The sequence below is a fragment of the Thunnus thynnus genome, chromosome 2 (genome assembly GCF_963924715.1).
Source record: "Thunnus thynnus chromosome 2, fThuThy2.1, whole genome shotgun sequence".
Taxonomy (NCBI): Eukaryota; Metazoa; Chordata; class Actinopteri; order Scombriformes; family Scombridae; genus Thunnus; species Thunnus thynnus.
The window spans coordinates 39,954,068-39,976,567 of NC_089518.1; the positions used below are offsets into that span (position 1 = coordinate 39,954,068).

The 22,500-nt window shown below is 39.6% G+C and overlaps 2 protein-coding genes across 5 annotated transcripts in view; one reads left to right on the plus strand and one right to left on the minus strand.

The window, feature by feature from the left end:
• Positions 1 to 22,500, plus strand: part of cntrl (centriolin) — a 95,992-nt gene that overhangs the window by 72,840 nt on the left and 652 nt on the right. For 3 of the 4 annotated variants that reach the window (XM_067574660.1, XM_067574652.1, XM_067574677.1), the window contains 15 exons: positions 46 to 175; positions 3,903 to 3,991; positions 5,302 to 5,442; positions 7,471 to 7,534; positions 8,161 to 8,271; positions 9,078 to 9,195; positions 9,994 to 10,631; positions 10,974 to 11,068; positions 11,377 to 11,492; positions 13,043 to 13,116; positions 13,198 to 13,254; positions 13,898 to 13,994; positions 20,401 to 20,531; positions 20,700 to 20,786; positions 21,378 to 21,440. In XM_067574660.1, coding sequence (XP_067430761.1) covers positions 46 to 175; positions 3,903 to 3,991; positions 5,302 to 5,442; positions 7,471 to 7,534; positions 8,161 to 8,271; positions 9,078 to 9,195; positions 9,994 to 10,631; positions 10,974 to 11,068; positions 11,377 to 11,492; positions 13,043 to 13,116; positions 13,198 to 13,254; positions 13,898 to 13,994; positions 20,401 to 20,531; positions 20,700 to 20,786; positions 21,378 to 21,440 — 2,011 coding nt within the window. The remainder of the gene's footprint in view (positions 1 to 45; positions 176 to 3,902; positions 3,992 to 5,301; positions 5,443 to 7,470; positions 7,535 to 8,160; positions 8,272 to 9,077; positions 9,196 to 9,993; positions 10,632 to 10,973; positions 11,069 to 11,376; positions 11,493 to 13,042; positions 13,117 to 13,197; positions 13,255 to 13,897; positions 13,995 to 20,400; positions 20,532 to 20,699; positions 20,787 to 21,377; positions 21,441 to 22,500) is intronic. The other variant, XM_067574669.1, reaches the window with a different exon arrangement.
• tti2 (TELO2 interacting protein 2) overlaps positions 20,832 to 22,500 on the minus strand; it is an 11,210-nt gene continuing 9,541 nt past the window's right edge. The window contains exon 10 of the mRNA XM_067574689.1: positions 20,832 to 22,500. This exon is cut by the window's right edge and continues 1,262 nt beyond it. The gene's annotated coding sequence lies outside the window, so the exon portion shown is untranslated.

Below are 22,500 nucleotides of genomic sequence, written 5' to 3' on the forward strand. Positions count from 1 at the left end.
TGTGTGTGTGTGTGTGTGTGTGTGTGTGTGTGTGTGTGTGTACAGGAGTGTGAAGCTGGTGTGTGATGAGGTGGATTGTGTAGAGAAAACTCTGCTGAAGAGACGAGCTGAACTCCGTCAGGCTGACAGACTGCTGCTGGAGGCTCAGAGCTGCATACACACCACCAGAGACCAGGTACACACACACACACACACACACCACCAGAGACCAGGTACACACACACACACACACACACACCACCAGAGACCAGGTACACACACACACACACACACACCACCAGAGACCAGGTACACACACACACACACACACACCACCAGAGACCAGGTACACACACACACACACACACACCACCAGAGACCAGGTAAACACACACACACACACACACACCACCAGAGACCAGGTACACACACACACACACACACACCACCAGAGACCAGGTAAACACACACACACACACACACACCACCAGAGACCAGGTACACACACACACACACACACACCACCAGAGACCAGGTAAACACACACACACACACACACACACCACCAGAGACCAGGTACACACACACACACACACCACCAGAGACCAGGTACACACACACACACACACACACACACACCACCAGAGACCAGGTACACACACACACACACACACACCACCAGAGACCAGGTACACACACACACACACACACACCACCAGAGACCAGGTACACACACACACACACACACACCACCAGAGACCAGGTACACACACACACACACACACACACCACCAGAGACCGGGTACACACACACACACACACCACCAGAGACCAGGTACACACACACACACACACACACACACACCACCAGAGACCAGGTACACACACACACACACACACACCACCAGAGACCAGGTACACACACACACACACACACACCACCAGAGACCAGGTACACACACACACACACACACACACACCACCAGAGACCAGGTACACACACACACACACACACACACACACCATCAGAGACCAGGTACACACACACACACACACACCACCAGAGACCAGGTACACACACACACACACACACACACACACACACACACCACCAGAGACCAGGTACACACACACACACACACACATACACACCACCAGAGACCAGGTACACACACACACACACACACACACACACACACCACCAGAGACCAGGTACACACACACACACACACACACACACACACACACACACACACACACCACCAGAGACCAGGTACACACACACACACACACACACACACACACACACACCACCGGAGACCAGGTACACACACACACACACACACACACACACACACACACACCACCAGAGACCAGGTACACACACACACACACACACACACACACACACACACACACACCACCAGAGACCAGGTACACACACACACACACACACACACACACACACACACACACACACACACACCACCAGAGACCGGGTACACACACACACACACACACACCACCAGAGACCAGGTACACACACACACACACACACACCACCAGAGACCAGGTACACACACACACACACCACCAGAGACCGGGTACACACACACACACACACACACCACCAGAGACCAGGTACACACACACACACACACACACACACACCACCAGAGACCAGGTACACACACACACACACACACACACACACACACACACACACACACCACCAGAGACCAGGTACACACACACACACACACACACACACACACACACACACACCACCAGAGACCAGGTACACACACACACACACACACACACACACACACACACACACACACACCACCAGAGACCAGGTACACACACACACACACCACCAGAGACCAGGTACACACACACACACACACACACACACACACACACCACCAGAGACCAGGTACACACACACACACACACACACACACACACCACCAGAGACCAGGTACACACACACACACACACACACACACACACACACACACACCACCAGAGACCAGGTACACACACACACACACACACACACACACACACACACACACACACACCACCAGAGACCAGGTACACACACACACACACACACACACACACACACACACACACACACACCACCAGAGACCAGGTATACACACACACACACACACACACACACACACACACACCACCAGAGACCAGGTACACACACACACACACACACACCACCAGAGACCAGGTACACACACACACACACACACACACACACACACACACACCCACCAGAGACCAGGTACACACACACACACACACACACACACACACACACACCACCAGAGACCAGGTACACACACACACACACACACACACACCACCAGAGACCAGGTACACACACACACACACACACACACCACCAGAGACCAGGTACACACACACACACACACACACACACCACCAGAGACCAGGTACACACACACACACACACCACCAGAGACCAGGTACACACACACACACACACCACCAGAGACCAGGTACACACACACACACACCACCAGAGACCAGGTACACACACACACACACACACACACACACACACACCACCAGAGACCAGGTACACACACACACACACACACACACACACACCACCAGAGACCAGGTACACACACACACACACACACACACACACACACACACCACCAGAGACCAGGTACACACACACACACACACACACACACACACACACACACACACACCACCAGAGACCAGGTACACACACACACACACACACACACACACACACCACCAGAGACCAGGTATACACACACACACACACACACACACACACACACACACCACCAGAGACCAGGTACACACACACACACACACACACCACCAGAGACCAGGTACACACACATACACACACACACACCACCAGAGACCAGGTACACACACACACACACACACACACACACACACACACACACCACCAGAGACCAGGTACACACACACACACACACACACACCACCAGAGACCAGGTACACACACACACACACACACACACCACCAGAGACCAGGTACACACACACACACACACACACACACACCACCAGAGACCAGGTACACACACACACACACACCACCAGAGACCAGGTACACACACACACACACACACACACACACACCACCAGAGACCAGGTACACACACACACACACACACACACCACCAGAGACCAGGTACACACACACACACACCACCAGAGACCAGGTACACACACACACACACACACACACACACCACCAGAGACCAGGTACACACACACACACACCACCAGAGACCAGGTACACACACACACACACACACACACACACACACACACCACCAGAGACCAGGTACACACACACACACACACCACCAGAGACCAGGTACACACACACACACACACCACCAGAGACCAGGTACACACACACACACACACCACCAGAGACCAGGTACACACACACACACACACACACCACCAGAGACCAGGTACACACACACACACACACACACACACAGTGATTTTGAATCTAAAAGTTATTCCACACCTTCCAACCAATCAGAATCTAGTATTTTCTGTGGCCCTGGGATAATTAATATTGATAAACGGTTCTGTTTTCAGACTGTATTTTTGTAGTTCATGAGACCAACAGAGTGGTGACTTTTCTCATCAATTTCACCTTTCATATCAGATCAATAACTGAAGCTGATCAGCTTCATAGTTGTGAATCAGAGCCTCCAGTGTTTGGTGAATATGGTGGAAATATTCTGTTATTTCAGTGTCAGATACAGCTGCAGATCAGAGACATTTATTGTTAAACTGACACTCAGAACTGGACGAGAGGAAATAAAACTTCTGTCTGTCTCGTCCAGGCCAGATCAGCCCAGCGGGAGGCGGACACCTTGCAGCACAGAGCTCAGGACAGCGCCACCTGTCTGCTGGAAGCCACGCAGCACGTCAGGTAAACTCTCCAACGGTGGAAGAAGTACTCAGATACTTTACTGCAGTAAAAGTACCAATACAACAATATAAAAATACTCCATTACAAGTAAAAGTCCTGCATGAAAAATCCTCCTGCAGTAAAAGTACACAAGTATTATGAGCTTGATGTAGTTAAAGTATTGCAGTAAAAGTACATAAGTATTATGAGCTTGATGTAGTTAAAGTATTGCAGTAAAAGTACATAAGTATTATGAGCTTGATGTAGTTAAAGTATTGCAGTAAAAGTACATAAGTATTATGAGCTTGATGTAGTTAAAGTATTGCAGTAAAAGTACATAAGTATTATGAGCTTGATGTAGTTAAAGTATTGCAGTAAAAGTACATAAGTATTATGAGCTTGATGTAGTTAAAGTATTGCAGTAAAAGTACATAAGTATTATGAGCTTGATGTAGTTAAAGTATTGCAGTAAAAGTACATAAGTATTATGAGCTTGATGTAGTTAAAGTATTGCAGTAAAAGTAGTGGTTTGGTCCCTCTGACTGATATATTATTATATATGACATCATTAGATTATTAATAGTGAAGCATCAGTGTTAGAGCAGCATGTTACTGTTGTAGCTGCTGGAGGTGGAGCTAGTTTACACTACTTTATATACAGTTAGCTAGTTTAGTCCAGTGGTTCCCAACCTAGGGGTCGGGCCCCTCCAAAGGGTCAGCAGATAAATCTGAGGGGTGGTGAGATGATTAATGGGAGAGGAAAGAAGAAAAAACAAAGTTCTGATACACAAATCTGTTTTCAGTTTTTGGACTTTTTCTCTAATCTTTGATTTTTGCTGAAATATTGGATCATTTGAACATTTATTGAAATGAAAGCATGTGAGAAGTTTAGAGGGAAAAATCACTATTTGGTGGAGCTGTTAACAACTCATAGACATGTGAAATGTGACCCCGACTACACACTGCTTTTTGTAAGACGTCAAAAGCCAAAAAGGTTGGAAACCACTGGTTTCATCTTTAACAATGTGTTGTATTTTAAAAGCTTGTTATATTATCCATTGTGTCAAATCTTCATCTGAAAAGTAACTAAAGCTGTCAAATAAATGTAGTGGAGTAGAAAGTACAATATTTCCCTCTGAAATGTAGAAAGTAGCATCACATGGAAATACTCAAGTAAAGTACAAATACCTCAAATTTAAATACAGTACTTGAGTAAATGTACTTTCTACCACTGAAACTCAACAGGCTGACTTCTGACCTCCAGGCTCAGGTGAGGTTTAGGTTTGCTTCACTGTGGTTCTTTATCATCACTGTATGAACTGATGTGTCAGAGAGCTGCAGGAGGAGCTGGAGGAGCTGAGGAGGAGGAGGCAGCTGGAGGAGCAGACTCTGAGGGAGGTGGAGGAGGTGCTGAGGAGCAGAGATCAGAAGTTCCAACAACTCAGCACGAAAACACACTCGGCTGCAGACAGGTACACAGTTAGAGCTGGACCATGTCTTTGAGCTGGAAGACTCACATGTTCTTTCATAATAGCTGGTTTAAATCTGTGCTGGTGCACTTTCATCAGTTTTTCCATTATGATGTCCAACAAACTCATCACACTCCGTGAGATTCAGTTCAGCACATGACCTGTGGGGGCAGTATCAGACAGTACGGTCAGCAGTAGACTCATATCTACGGAGCCTGAGAGGAGCCATGGTGGAAAAAATACTGTAAACACTTTCATGCTCCTGCGAACGTCATCCAGTTAAAAACACCTGAGCTTCATCGTGGTGGGTTCATCCTCTAGAGGGTAGCGGGGGAGCCGATCTCAGCCGATCTGATGTATACAAATAAATAAATAAATATAATGTATTATATTCTCCTAGTACATCCATGGTTATAGCTATAGCTTCCTGGCTGCCTTGGATCCAGTTTGGATCAGTAACTGAGTGATAGTTAGTCAGCTTGTAAACCCTCCTCCGCCTACCGCTGACGCACCTTCGCCAGCCGACTGATTGATCAAAAGATCGATCACATCAGAGCAGATTTCCACCTCCCTTGCCCTTCCGTGGATGTGTTGGATTATGTCAGACCAGTATCACTGCAGGATCATAGGAAAACTGTGAGACTCTCATCAACTCCCCCTCGATATCATCCCAACAAAACCGCTTAAAGAAGCTGTGGAGTCAATCAGCCTGGCACTGCTGACCATCATCAATAGCTTTCTGAGCTCCGGAGTTGTACCAGATATTTTTAAAACTGCTTGTGTTCAACCGCTGCTGAAGAGACAAGGTTTAGATACCTCAGACCTAAAAAACTTCCAGCCAGTTTCCAAACTAACCTTCATTTAAAAAATCCTAGAAAAGGTGATGCTGGACCAGCTGCTACAGGCAGTTTCAATCTGTGTTCTGCAAGCTACACAGCACAGAATCAGCCCTCCTTAGAGTCACAAAGATGGTGTCAGTGCAACCATTCGGTCCTTATAGACTAAAACAGTGGTCGGGTATTACTGGAACCACTCTGGACTGGTTTTCCTCGTACTTAGCCAGCAGGAAATTCTTTGTTTCTGTTGGGGAATTTACCTCCCGAGCTGTTCAGACCAAACATGGAATACCACAAGGATCAATCTTGGGACCTGTTCGATTCACATGTTACCCCTGGAACAGATAATCCATCATCACAACATTTCCTTCCATCACTACGCCGATGATACACCGCTGTACCTGTCATTTAAACCTTCTGACACCAGTAAATTGGCCTCATTACATATCTGTCCACATGACATAAAAAGCTCAGTGTCCCAAAACTTCTTAGAATTTAACTCTGACAGAAGTTCTCATCTTGTCCCTGAACCCAAAACAAACAGCCTCTCCTCACTCCCAACGTAAAGTCAGCTACGTGAACCTGAGCGTTATTCTGGACGGTAACTGCAGCCTGGAGCAACATGTAAAGAAAGTAGACCAGTCATGTTTTTATCAACTGAGGAATGTTTCTAAAATTAGATCAGTTCTGTCCTTCAGTAGCACAGAGAAAATTAAAAATGCTCTTATATCCTCCCGCCTTGATGACTGATGCCTCGTTTACCTGCCTGACCAGTCGGGTTATGGAGCAGCTGGACTACCGACCGAAACTAAAACTAACGTTGTTATGTTTTGAATTTCCTCTCCTTTGGAAAGCACTTTGTGCCTATTGCCTGAAAAATGCACTATAAATAAAATTCTTCTTCTTCTTCTTCTTCTTATTGTATCGACTCAATGCTGGAAAGTTTTGAGACCTCTTTATAAGAAGTCTCCACAGGCGGGACATCTTTTGACGTCTTTTGACGAAGGAAGATTTTCTGTCTGGAGGGATGATCAGACCCTAATCTGCACCCCAGTGGATTAAATGTTTAGCAGCCAGATACTCAAAGTACACAGTCATCAACCTACATCCAGACCTGATGTGTGTGTGTGTGTGTGTGTGTGTGTGTGTGTGTGTGTGTGTGTGTGTGTGTGTGTGTGTGTGTGTGTGTGTGCAGACTGGCTCTCGTGCTGTCGGACTGTCAGGAGGCTCAGAGGCGTCTGGACTCGGTGAACAGTCAGGTAACTTCACTGCTTCATCTTCACACAGTTTAACAGTCTGTTCACACCTGGAGCAACGTTCATGTGAAATCACAGCTGTGGCCGAAATATAGTCGTCACTGCAAACAAAGAGTGAAACAGTCGTCTTAAAGGTTTGTTTTCAGAGTTTAAACCTCTCGGCAGACGTAGTCTCTGCATCTAAAACATCATTCTAAGATCAAACCAGAACAGCAGGTCTAGTTCTGTTTGAAGGACGTTTAACCTTCTGAGACACACGGCTCCTGCTGAATCATTCATCCCTCAATCGACGTTGACTTTCAGAAGCAGCAGAGAGGACAAACCGTCCTCAGCAGGCTGAGGAACATCAGATGTTTATGGGACTAGTTTTACAGTCGGCTCCATGAGGAGAACACAAGAAGAAAACTGTGTTGTTTGTCTCTCGTCTCTCTCGTTACATTTAATAAAATGGAAATGAATCTGTTTCAGTGACGGACAACAGAAATGTTTTACATGTTGGATTGTTGTTAAAATCACAGTCTTCAGCTTCATGTAACTTATTTGCATGTGAACTGGAATATGTGGGAGTGATGAAAGGGAAGAAGAAGAGATTGAATCATTTATCTTACTGTTTGTGGTCGTGGCTGCAGGTGGAGCAGCAGGAGCAGAGGCTGCTTCAGAGGAAGGAGGAGCATCACGCCGCTCTGAGCAGACTGAAGGAGGTCAGACAGGAGGAGCAGCGACTGCAGGACGCCGTCAAGGTGAGACGATACCTGTGTTTCCATCCAAGTTTCCGCCCACGCTGGAGAGACCAAACATGGCGGCAGACGTTTTTCACTATCAGCTCTTCTTCTTGGTGTTTGTATAACTGACACAGAGCTGCTGTCAGCAGAAGGAAGCTGTGATGTCATCACGCTCTCCATCACCAGGATGTGATGTCACGTCTCCATCGCCTCAGCTCTGACTGTTGCTCTGTTCATCACGTCTTCTTCTGTGTCTGCTTTGCTGCAGTCGACAGCAGAATCAGCACCAACTGTTTACTGTTTAATAATATAATAATATTCACTAAACAGTCGTGAAGGGAAACAAACATTAACTCACATTTTCTTTTATCGATTTTCTGAAATTTCAGTTAAAATTTGTGCTTCATTGGGATGAAAACTGCTGAGAGAGCAGAAGATGATCAACTCCTCTCACCTATGTGTGTGTATATGTGTGTGTGTGTGTGTGTGTGTGTGTGTGTGTGTGTGTGTGTGTATATATGTGTGTGTGTGTGTGTATATGTGTATATGTGTGTGTGTGTGTGTGTGTGTGTGTGTGTGTATATATGTGTGTGTGTGTGTGTATATGTGTATATGTGTGTGTGTGTGTGTATATATGTGTGTGTGTGTGTGTATTTGTGTATATGTGTGTGTATATATGTGTGTGTGTGTGTGTATATGTGTATATGTGTGTGTGTGTGTGTGTATATATGTGTGTGTGTGTGTGTATATGTGTATATGTGTGTGTGTGTGTGTATATATGTGTGTGTGTGTGTGTATTTGTGTATATGTGTGTGTGTGTCTAGGAGCTGTGGAAGCAGCAGGAGGTGCTGTTGAGTGAGAGGAGGTCTTCAGTCTCTGCTGTGAACGAGGAGGAGCAGAAACTCCTCACGCTGCAGTCTGAGCTCAACACCCACAGAGCAGGTGAACACACACACCTGGAGGGGGGCGGGGTTAAAGTTCAGTTAGTAATAAAGACATAAAAACTCCACAGAATGGTTTTAGAAGGGGGTCGATCCCGAAACCCCACCAGGATGATGTCAGATGAGCTGTGAGTTCCACCTGCCTTTCAGTTCAGCACACGTTGCTTATGCCGAGTTCAATCAACAGCTTGTGCAACAGAAAACCGTCTGTACCAACAGCAAATTAAAGTAGTAAGTAAGTCCTAACCAGAGTTACAAGATGCTGTACGATGCAAACAACGATAGCAAGTTAAAAACAGGAAATAAGAGTAGAAAAAACAAGACTACACAGAGGACAAACAGTCAGATACATGAACAATAAGAAGAATAAAAGCTACACAGAGAGCGTTCACACATTACAGGACAACAGCTAATTAAACAACACTGTGTCCCACCGGGCTCCAAGCTCCTCGTTCATATCAGTAGAAGAAGAATGAAAGTAGCAACATTACAATGTAAAAATGCTTCATTACAAGTAAATGTGTGAATATTTCATCTGCGTTCAAAATCTTACCAAAGTATTTTCAGCTTTATGATAAAACAAAGTCAACTTATAATCCCATAACCATAGCAACCAAACTGCTTTCATCTGAGTAATTATCAGTGAAAGTAGTTAGTCATTTGTGACAAGAAAATGCAACAGTTTGAGAGGATTCTGTAAATCATTGTGTAGCATAAATGTTTTTCTGTGTTCATATTGTTTATCATCTCCTTGTTCACACGACCCGTCAGATTTAGATTAACATCTCTGTGTGTCCAGAGCTGAAACGGGTCCTTCAGGAGCTGCTTGCAGAGCAGCAGGCTTTGGAGGAAGTGAAAACCAAACGCACCCAGACTCTCCAGCGGCTCCACAAGAAGAAAGACGAGCTGGACAGAACCAAGGACGAGCTGGACAGAACCAAGGACGAGCTGGACAGAACCAAGGACGAGCTGCATGGAACCAAGGACGAGCTGGACAGAACCAAGGACGAGCTGCACGGAACCAAGGACGAGCTGCACAGAACCAAGGACGAGCTGCACAGAACCAAGGACGAGCTGCACAGAACCAAGGACGAGCTGCACGGAACCAAGGACGAGCTGCACGGAACCAAGGACGAGCTGGACGGAACCAAGGACGAGCTGCACAGAACCAAGGACGAGCTGCTCATGAAGCAAGAAGAGCTGGACAGGAAGCGGGATTTGTTGGACGGGATACAGGACGAGGTGGAGAAGAAGAAGGACGAGCTGGTAAACAAGCAGCACAAGACGGACCAGAAGAGACACAAACTGGACAAAATGCAGGATGAAGTGGAGCGGAAGAGGGAGGAGCTGGCTGCGCTGCAACAGGAAGTTGATTCCCACAGAAAAGAGTCAGAGTCACGTCTCAAAAATACTAAACAGCAGCGAACAGAACTGCAGGTTGGTAGAAAATATTTCAGTTTAGAGGAGTCACACAAAAACTAACATATTATTGTAGCTGATGATTCTCACACTTTCCCTTCTCTCCTCATCATTTCTTGGATATAAATCAACTTTAATATCTATAACTCTATAACTTGGTACGAACTATCTATATTAAATGCAGCCAACCGTGCAATAAATATAGAGAACAAGGGTTCAAACAAACAAACAGTTGTCTGGATTTCATCTTCCAAATATGTAACTTATATCATTTTCTGGTGTCTGAAAAACACAGATAAATGTGTGATATATTGTCGTGCGGTGGAAGAGGAGGAGGAGCTGACGTTTGTTTGTGTGCAGGAGCTGCAGGAGGAGCTGAGCAGGAGGAGGGAGGAGAGCAGCAGCCTGCAGGAGCAGTGTAAACACCTGGAGGCCAGACGGAGGCACGCCGACAGGTACGCACACACACACACACACATATATATATGTACTGTACATACAGTAACAGTCTGGACACACTGCACCTGTTTCATTGTTAAACATTGTGTGTAGAAATCTACTCAACTAAACACCGTGTAGTTTATTCAGAAGCAGCAGAATATTCTGGCACATTATAAAACCAGGTTCCACCTCTGGAGGAGCTCCCTCTCATGGCCAAAGACGGTTACTGCAGTAAAAAGTGTTGTGTGTTATCAGTTATCGTCCACTTACACTAACATGCAGTAAAATATGAGACTCTGACTTTCTGTTTTTTGTGTGTCAGGTGTCTGTCAGCGACGGAGGCGGAGCTTGCTAAACAGAGGGAGGAGCATAGCCGCGCCCAGCTCCTTAAACAGGAAGTGATCCGAGATACAGCAGCCGCTCAGGAGCAGCTTAATGGTTTGACATCATCACTTACAATAAAAAGCATAACAAAAAGATTAAACTACAACATATTAATGATCATATACAGACATTAATATACGAGGTATAACATCAGTATTCTAGTACATACATCTATAAGACAGGAAGAGGAGACCGAGTTATTCATTGAAATATGGTCCGACGACGTTATAAAAAGTCAACTGGAAAAAACAACACTTTCCAAGTATCAGAGAGGATGAGAGAGCGAGGATATGAGAGGACGGGAGGCTAACGCCACCTGAGGAGAAAGAAATGCAATAATAATATGATAGTGGCGATGGTAGCGATAGAAAGCTACCAGCTGAACTGACAACACGCTGACATCAGACCAGCAACCACCAGGACTGAAACATGAAGCCAAGAACTGCAGTTCCTCAAATGACCACTTGAGGCTCCAATAGCGAGTCAATCCCCATAGACCTCCATGTTAAAATGCCCAACTTTACAGCAGAAATAAACATGTTTACAGCCTGGTACAAACAACGCTTTTGGTCTCTAAAGATAATTTCCCCGTTCATGACAACTGTACGGGGGTGAATTTTTATATAACTCACCCGTTTACATTTTATTAAGGCTTAAAGTTAAAGCATGATGAAGGTTGTGGCTGCTTTGAGTGACAGGTGGGTGCCGTTACAGGGAAGTCGCTACCATGGCAACATGGGTAACATAACCATGACGTAACCCCAGATTCACCTAAAAAAGTCTGTTTCAGTCTTGTTTTTACTAAAAGAGCCTCTAAAGAGTCGGATGATCAGTTATTTCAAGTAAGTACGTTTTGTTTTAATGGTTTAAAGCCTGTTTTTCTTCGCTAGCCAAAATTAGCATTAGCATTAGCATTATCACAGTTAACCATAGACTGTAAATGCACCGTGCTATCCAAGCTAGCAGCTAGCAGCTAGCAGCTAGCGTTAGGTTCAGCTCCACCCTCTCGTCCAAACATGGTCACTTCTGGCTCCAAAAATCAAATCAAACCAAAAAAAGAGATGCAAACTCAAGGCTTTGAAACGAGTCTACAAACCGGCGGCTACGTCACGGCGGCTACGTCACGGTGGCTACGTCAGTTATTCTTTACAGTCGATGCGTCAGACGCCCGTCTACTAACCAATCAATGTCAAGTATTAGGAGAGGCAGCCCACGTAGGTGATGACGACAGGACGTAGGTGCGTCATGTAAAGATCTTTAGTGCATTCGCGTAATTACAACGTGAAACCAAAACTAACCAGATCAAATGTATAGAATGTAACAAAAAAGGCTCTAAAACATAGAAATATAACACAGACTATAATATAACAAAGTATATGTATCAGTTTCTAATTATATTTGATTTTTAATTTAATTACATTTTATTCTTAATTGGAATTAATGTTAAATTGTTTTAATTTTAATATTGAACTTTCATTATATAATTTCATATGCTGAAATATAATAAAGACTCGTTAGACTATAACACAGATGCTGTGTGATGAGTTCAGTGTCTGCTGATGATGAAGCTGAATGATGAAGAGGATGTCGTGTGTGTGTTGCAGAGAACTCGGAGCTGCTGTCGCTGCTCAGTGAACAGCTGGAGCAGAAGAAGAAGCAGCTGCAGACTGTTGAACAGGTGAAAACACTTGGACACAGGCGACAGAGCTGCGTCTGAACTGTGTGACGTGTTTTTCTGATGAGTGTTTGTTGCCTGCAGGAGCTGAACGAGTCCAGTCAGCAGCAGCAGAGAGCAGAACACATCCAACACAAACAGGTCCGGTTCATAATAACTCTTAATTACAGAGCTGCAGTGATTCTTACATCAATTGTTTAGTTGTCAACTATTTAATTAATTGCTAATAATTGATTATAAATTCATTGTTTTGAGTCATATTCTTCTTAAACGTGAATATTTTCTGGTTTCTTTAGTAAACTGAAAAAACAAAACAAGACATTTGATGACGTCGTCTTTGGGAAACATTGATCCACATTTTATAGATCAAACAGCTGATCGATTAATCCAGAAAAATGATCGACAGATTAATCATGAAAATAATTGCAGCCCTACTTGATTAATAACAGTTAATATTTTAAAATAAGTAATAATAATAATAATCTTCAAAGTCAATGTGATATTCATTTTAATTTAATTTGATCCTATTTTTATGTCTTTGTTTTTATTGTTTTATCATAAATGCTGTGATTTGCTGCTTAATGTTAAAGCACTTTGTGTTGCATTTATTATTATTATTATTATTATTAGTAGTAGTAGTAGTAGTAGTAGTAGTAGTAGTAATAGTAGTAGTAATAGTAGTAGTAGTAGTAATAGTAGTAGTATTGCATTACCAGAAGCAAAATGAACCAGCCTGTTAGCACAGGTCCAGTGGTCCAGTGTTTACTGGTTCTCTGTCTCTCAGGTGTCTGCTGGGTCGGACGATGTTAAAGCTGCAGCGTGTCAGCTGGAGGACAGGGGGCGCCGTCTGAACCACCAGCAGCTGCAGCTCAACCAGCTCAGTCAGACAGCACTTTGTTCCCAGATACACATTCATCCATTCATTTTGTCCCAGATATATATTCATCCATTCATACTGTTCCCAGATATATATTCATCCATTCATGCTGTTCCCAGATATATATTCATCCATTCATTTTGTCTTCAGATATATATTCATCCATTCATTTTGTCTCCAGATATATATTCATCCATTCATTTTGTCTCCAGATATATATTCATCCATTCATTTTGTTCCCAGATATATATTCATCCATTCATTTTGTCTCCAGATATACATTCATCCATTCATTTTGTCCCAGATATACATTCATCCATTCATTTTGTCCCAGATATATATTCATCCATTCATTTTGTCCCAGATATATATTCATCCATTCATTTTGTCTTCAGATATATATTCATCCATTCATTTTGTCCCAGATATATATTCATCCATTCATTTTGTCCCAGATATATATTCATCCATTCATTTTGTCTTTATATATATATTCATCCATTCATTTTGTCTTCAGATATATATTCATCCATTCATTTTGTCTTCAGATATATATTCATCCATTCATTTTGTCTCCAGATATACATTCATCCATTCATTTTGTCCCAGATATACATTCATCCATTCATTTTGTCCCAGATATATATTCATCCATTCATTTTGTCTTCAGATATATATTCATCCATTCATTTTGTCCCAGATATATATTCATCCATTCATTTTGTCCCAGATATATATTCATCCATTCATTTTGTCTTCAGATATATATTCATCCATTCATTTTGTCTCCAGATATACATTCATCCATTCATTTTGTCCCAGATATATATTCATCCATTCATTTTGTCTTCAAATATATATTCATCCATTCATTTTGTCTCCAGATATACATTCATCCATTCATTTTGTCCCAGATATATATTCATCCATTCATTTTGTCTTCAGATATACATTCATCCATTCATTTTGTCCCAGATATATATTCATCCATTCATTTTGTCTTCAGATATACATTCATCCATTCATTTTGTCCTCAGATATATATTCATCCATTCATTTTGTCTTTAGATATATATTCATCCATTCATTTTGTCCCAGATATATATTCATCCATTCATTTTGTCCTCAGATATATATTCATCTATTCATTTTGTCCCAGATATATATTCATCCATTCATTTTGTCTTCAGATATATATTCATCCATTCATTTTGTCTCCAGATATACATTCATCCATTCATTTTGTCCCAGATATATATTCATCCATTCATTTTGTCTTCAGATATATATTCATCCATTCATTTTGTCCCAGATATATATTCATCCATTCATTTTGTCCTCAGATATATATTCATCCATTCATTTTGTCCCAGATATATATTCATCCATTCATTTTGTCTTCAGATATATATTCATCCATTCATTTTGTCTCCAGATATATATTCATCCATTCATTTTGTCCCAGATATATATTCATCCATTCATTTTGTCTTCAGATATATATTCATCCATTCATTTTGTCCCAGATATATATTCATCCATTCATTTTGTCTTCAGATATATATTCATCCATTCATTTTGTCCCATATATATATTCATCCATTCATTTTGTCTCCAGATATACATTCATCCATTCATTTTGTCCCAGATATATATTCATCCATTCATTTGGTCTTCAGATATATATTCATCCATTCATTTTGTCTTCAGATATATATTCATCCATTCATTTTGTCCCAGACATATATTCATCCATTCATTTTGTCCTCAGATATATATTCATCCACTCATTTTGTCCCAGATATATATTCATCCATTCATTTTGTCTTCAGATATATATTCATCCATTCATTTTGTCTCCAGATATATATTCATCCATTCATTTTGTCCTCAGATATATATTCATCCATTCATTTTGTCCCAGATATATATTCATCCATTCATTTTGTCTTCAGATATATATTCATCCATTCATTTTGTCTTCAGATATATATTCATCCATTCATTTTGTCCCAGATATATATTCATCCATTCATTTTGTCTTCAGATATATATTCATCCATTCATTTTGTCCCCAGATATACATTCATCCATTCATTTTGTCCAGATATATATTCATCCATTCATTTTGTCCCAGATATATATTCATCCATTCATTTTGTCCCAGATATACATTCATCCATTCATTTTGTCTTCAGATATATATTCATCCATTCATTTTGTCTTCAGATATATATTCATCCATTCATTTTGTCTTCAGATATATATTCATCCATTCATTTTGTCCCAGATATATATTCATCCATTCATTTTGTCTTCAGATATATATTCATCCATTCATTTTGTCTTCAGATATATATTCATTCATTCATTTTGTCTTTAGATATATATTCATCCATTCATTTTGTCTTCAGATATATATTCATCCATTCATTTTGTCCCAGATATATATTCATCCATTCATTTTGTCTTTAGATATATATTCATCCATTCATTTTGTCTTCAGATATATATTCATCCATTCATTTTGTCCCAGACATATATTCATCCATTCATTTTGTCCTCAGATATATATTCATCCACTCATTTTGTCCCAGATATATATTCATCCATTCATTTTGTCTTCAGATATATATTCATCCATTCATTTTGTCTCCAGATATATATTCATCCATTCATTTTGTCCTCAGATATATATTCATCCATTCATTTTGTCCCAGATATATATTCATCCATTCATTTTGTCTTCAGATATATATTCATCCATTCATTTTGTCTTCAGATATATATTCATCCATTCATTTTGTCCCAGATATATATTCATCCATTCATTTTGTCTTCAGATATATATTCATCCATTCATTTTGTCCCCAGATATACATTCATCCATTCATTTTGTCCAGATATATATTCATCCATTCATTTTGTCCCAGATATATATTCATCCATTCATTTTGTCCCAGATATACATTCATCCATTCATTTTGTCTTCAGATATATATTCATCCATTCATTTTGTCTTCAGATATATATTCATCCATTCATTTTGTCTTCAGATATATATTCATCCATTCATTTTGTCCCAGATATATATTCATCCATTCATTTTGTCCCAGATATATATTCATCCATTCATTTTGTCTTCAGATATATATTCATCCATTCATTTTGTCTTCAGATATATATTCATTCATTCATTTTTTCTTTAGATATATATTCATCCTTTCATTTTGTCTTCAGATATATATTCATCCATTCATTTTGTCCCAGATATATATTCATCCATTCATTTTGTCTTTAGATATATATTCATCCATTCATTTTGTCTTCAAATATATATTCATCCATTCATTTTGTCTCCAGATATACATTCATCCATTCATTTTGTCCCAGATATATATTCATCCATTCATTTTGTCTTCAGATATACATTCATCCATTCATTTTGTCCCAGATATATATTCATCCATTCATTTTGTCTTCAGATATACATTCATCCATTCATTTTGTCCTCAGATATATATTCATCCATTCATTTTGTCTTTAGATATATATTCATCCATTCATTCTGTCCCAGATATATATTCATCCATTCATTTTGTCCTCAGATATATATTCATCTATTCATTTTGTCCCAGATATATATTCATCCATTCATTTTGTCTTCAGATATATATTCATCCATTCATTTTGTCTCCAGATATACATTCATCCATTCATTTTGTCCCAGATATATATTCATCCATTCATTTTGTCTTCAGATATATATTCATCCATTCATTTTGTCCCAGATATATATTCATCCATTCATTTTGTCCTCAGATATATACATCCATTCATTTTGTCCCAGATATATATTCATCCATTCATTTTGTCTTCAGATATATATTCATCCATTCATTTTGTCCCAGATATATATTCATCCATTCATTTTGTCTTCAGATATATATTCATCCATTCATTTTGTCCCATATATATATTCATCCATTCATTTTGTCTCCAGATATACATTCATCCATTCATTTTGTCCCAGATATATATTCATCCATTCATTTGGTCTTCAGATATATATTCATCCATTCATTTTGTCCCAGATATATATTCATCCATTCATTTTGTCTTCAGATATATATTCATCCATTCATTTTGTCTTCAGATATATATTCATCCATTCATTTTGTCCCAGATATATATTCATCCATTCATTTTGTCTTCAGATATATATTCATCCATTCATTTTGTCCCCAGATATACATTCATCCATTCATTTTGTCCAGATATATATTCATCCATTCATTTTGTCCCAGATATATATTCATCCATTCATTTTGTCCCAGATATACATTCATCCATTCATTTTGTCTTCAGATATATATTCATCCATTCATTTTGTCTTCAGATATATATTCATCCATTCATTTTGTCTTCAGATATATATTCATCCATTCATTTTGTCCCAGATATATATTCATCCATTCATTTTGTCCCAGATATATATTCATCCATTCATTTTGTCTTCAGATATATATTCATCCATTCATTTTGTCTTCAGATATATATTCATTCATTCATTTTGTCTTTAGATATATATTCATCCATTCATTTTGTCTTCAGATATATATTCATCCATTCATTTTGTCCCAGATATATATTCATCCATTCATTTTGTCTTTAGATATATATTCATCCATTCATTTTGTCTTCAGATATATATTCATCCATTCATTTTGTCCCAGACATATATTCATCCATTCATTTTGTCCTCAGATATATATTCATCCACTCATTTTGTCCCAGATATATATTCATCCATTCATTTTGTCTTCAGATATATATTCATCCATTCATTTTGTCTCCAGATATATATTCATCCATTCATTTTGTCCTCAGATATATATTCATCCATTCATTTTGTCCCAGATATATATTCATCCATTCATTTTGTCTTCAGATATATATTCATCCATTCATTTTGTCTTCAGATATATATTCATCCATTCATTTTGTCCCAGATATATATTCATCCATTCATTTTGTCTTCAGATATATATTCATCCATTCATTTTGTCCCCAGATATACATTCATCCATTCATTTTGTCCAGATATATATTCATCCATTCATTTTGTCCCAGATATACATTCATCCATTCATTTTGTCTTCAGATATATATTCATCCATTCATTTTGTCTTCAGATATATATTCATCCATTCATTTTGTCCCAGATATATATTCATCCATTCATTTTGTCCCAGATATATATTCATCCATTCATTTTGTCTTCAGATATATATTCATCCATTCATTTTGTCTTCAGATATATATTCATTCATTCATTTTGTCTTTAGATATATATTCATCCATTCATTTTGTCTTCAGATATATATTCATCCATTCATTTTGTCCCAGATATATATTCATCCATTCATTTTGTCTTTAGATATATATTCATCCATTCATTTTGTCTTCAGATATATATTCATCCATTCATTTTGTCTCCAGATATACATTCATCCATTCATTTTGTCCCAGATATATATTCATCCATTCATTTTGTCTTCAGATATACATTCATCCATTCATTTTGTCCCAGATATATATTCATCCATTCATTTTGTCTTCAGATATATATTCATCCATTCATTTTGTCCTCAGATATATATTCATCCATTCATTTTGTCTTTAGATATATATTCATCCATTCATTTTGTCCCAGATATATATTCATCCATTCATTTTGTCCTCAGATATATATTCATCCATTCATTTTGTCTCCAGATATACATTCATCCATTCATTTTGTCCCAGATATATATTCATCCATTCATTTTGTCTTCAGATATATATTCATCCATTCATTTTGTCCCAGATATATATTCATCCATTCATTTTGTCTTCAGATATATATTCATCCATTAATTTTGTCCCAGATATATATTCATCCATTCATTTTGTCCCAGATATATATTCATCCATTCATTTTGTCTTCAGATATATATTCATCCATTCATTTTGTCCCCAGATATACATTCATCCATTCATTTTGTCCCAGATATACATTCATCCATTCATTTTGTCCCAGATATACATTCATCCATTCATTTTTTCCCAGATATATATTCATCCATTCATTTTGTCCCAGATATACATTCATCCATTCATTTTGTCCCAGATATATATTCATCCATTCATTTTGTCTTTAGATATATATTCATCCATTCATTTTGTCTTCAGATATATATTCATCCATTCATTTTGTCCCAAATATATATTCATCCATTCATTTTGTCTTTAGATATATATTCATCCATTCATTTTGTCTTCAGATATATATTCATCCATTCATATATTCTTTGTGCTGTACCTGTTTGAGCTAAAACGCTTGTGTTTGATTGGTTCTGCCTTATCAGGTGAGCAGCTGTGGCAGAGAGAGAAGCAGCTGCTTTGTGAGGAGGAGGGGCTTATCCACACGGGGGCGGGGCTACAGCGGGAAGGGGAGGAGCTTATTCAGACAGAGGAAGGGCTCCAGAAGAAAGAGAAGGTGAAGCATAGTAATAATAAAAATATTAATTTGATTTCTGTTTTTCCAGCTAAAATGAGCTGCAGCTAATTGGACACCAGGATGCTGGCGTGCATGTGAACCTGCTCATACTTCATTAACACACTCGTTAACGTGTGCGTGTGTGTGTGTGTGTGTGTGTGTGTGTAGGAGGAGGACAGCAGGGAGGTGTTAAAGGAGGAGGACGAGTCTTTCTATCTGTCTACAGCTGGTCTGAGATCAGCTTTCAACACTGAGGTGAGTCCTGAAGCATCAGACGACACAGAAACATGACAGACATCAAACCGATGAAACAGAAACTTTATTTAAACGTCACCAGAACGCAGCAGGAGACACTAACTGCTGTTATATCACAGTAATCAGATTACAGTTTGTGTGTTAAAGGCAGAACATTTCAGTGATACATAAATGCTCAAAAAATAACTAAACAGATGATTAATGGATAATTAAATGGTGACATTTCAGTTATTAATAAAAGAACAGACTCAAATCAATATTCAGACCCTGAAATACAGAGAAATAAATGTAGAAATACTTATAGACTTATTTATGTCCTGATTAATGTGATGCATTCACACATTTAGTCATTTATATTTACACTGAATTATGTTTTAATGCATTCATATATGTATTTATTTCATTTAGTTTAGTTGTTGTCAGTTTTTCCTGGTTTGGACTTCTTAGTTTCAATAAAGGGAAATCTGAACGCTGCAGCATATAATTATATTTTAGACGTCAGTGTTCAGCTTTGTGTCAACAGTTCAAAGATAAATATACAGTTTGTGTGTGTGTGTGTGTGTGTGTGTGTGTGTGTGTGTGTGTTTGCAGGACGAGAGGTGGAAGGTTGAGTTGCAAAGAGAAAAACTGAGACAACAAGAAGACCGACTAAAGGTAGAAATGATTTTATTTTAATAAAACTGGATTTGAGCCAAAGAGTCCAAATAAAATCACAAACAGTAAAGACCTGATGAGATCCAGATGATCCAGTCTGACTTTATTAATGGTTAAGTAAGTATAAATAGTACCACTATTTATCATTAGTAATCCATTAATAAATGGTTTATAACTCACTATAATGCAGCTGTCAGCAGATATAAGTGTTTATTAATGTATGTATTAGTTATTAGTAACAGCTGTGGACACACAGAAGTGTTTGCTGCTGTATAAACACATAATGAATGAAAATATAGTCAAATATGCTAATTGATAAATAGGAGGACAAAGTGAAGCGTTTCCACTTTTTGTTTATAATGTTCAAACGTATAATTAGAATTAAATGTTGAGGAACAGTCTGACCTTCAGGTGAACCCTCTGCTGTGTGTCCAGTGCAGATCGGTCCAGGACATGTTAGCCTAGCTTAGCACAAAGACTGGAAACAGGGGGAAACTGTTAGCCTAGCTTAGCAGAAAGGCTGGAAGCAGTGGGAAACTGTTAACCTAGCTTAACACAAAGGCTGGAAACAGGGGGAAACTGTTAGCCTAGCTTAGCACAAAGACTGGAAACAGGGGGAAACTGTTAGCCTAGCTCAGCAGAAAGGCTGGAAGCAGGGGGAAACTGTTAGCCTAGCTTAACACAAAGGCTGGAAACCGAAGGAAACTGTTAGCCTAGCTTAGCACAAAGACTGGAAGCAGAGGGAAACTGTTAGCCTAGCTTAGCACAAAGAGTGGAAGCAGAGGGAAACTGTTAGCCTAGCTTAGCACAAAGACTGGAAGCAGAGGGAAACTGTTAGCCTAGCTTAGCACAAAGAGTGGAAGCAGAGGGAAACTGTTAGCCTAGCTTAACACAAAGACTGGAAGCAGGGGGAAACTCCTCAACCACATTGTCTCCTTTTTACGTATCTATCTGTGCACCTGCTCCACAAACAAGATTAAACATGTTAATCAGACAGATTTGAAGTTGTTGGAAGCTGTATTGTTTTAAGCTGAAGATATCTTGGACTGATCTAAAGTGT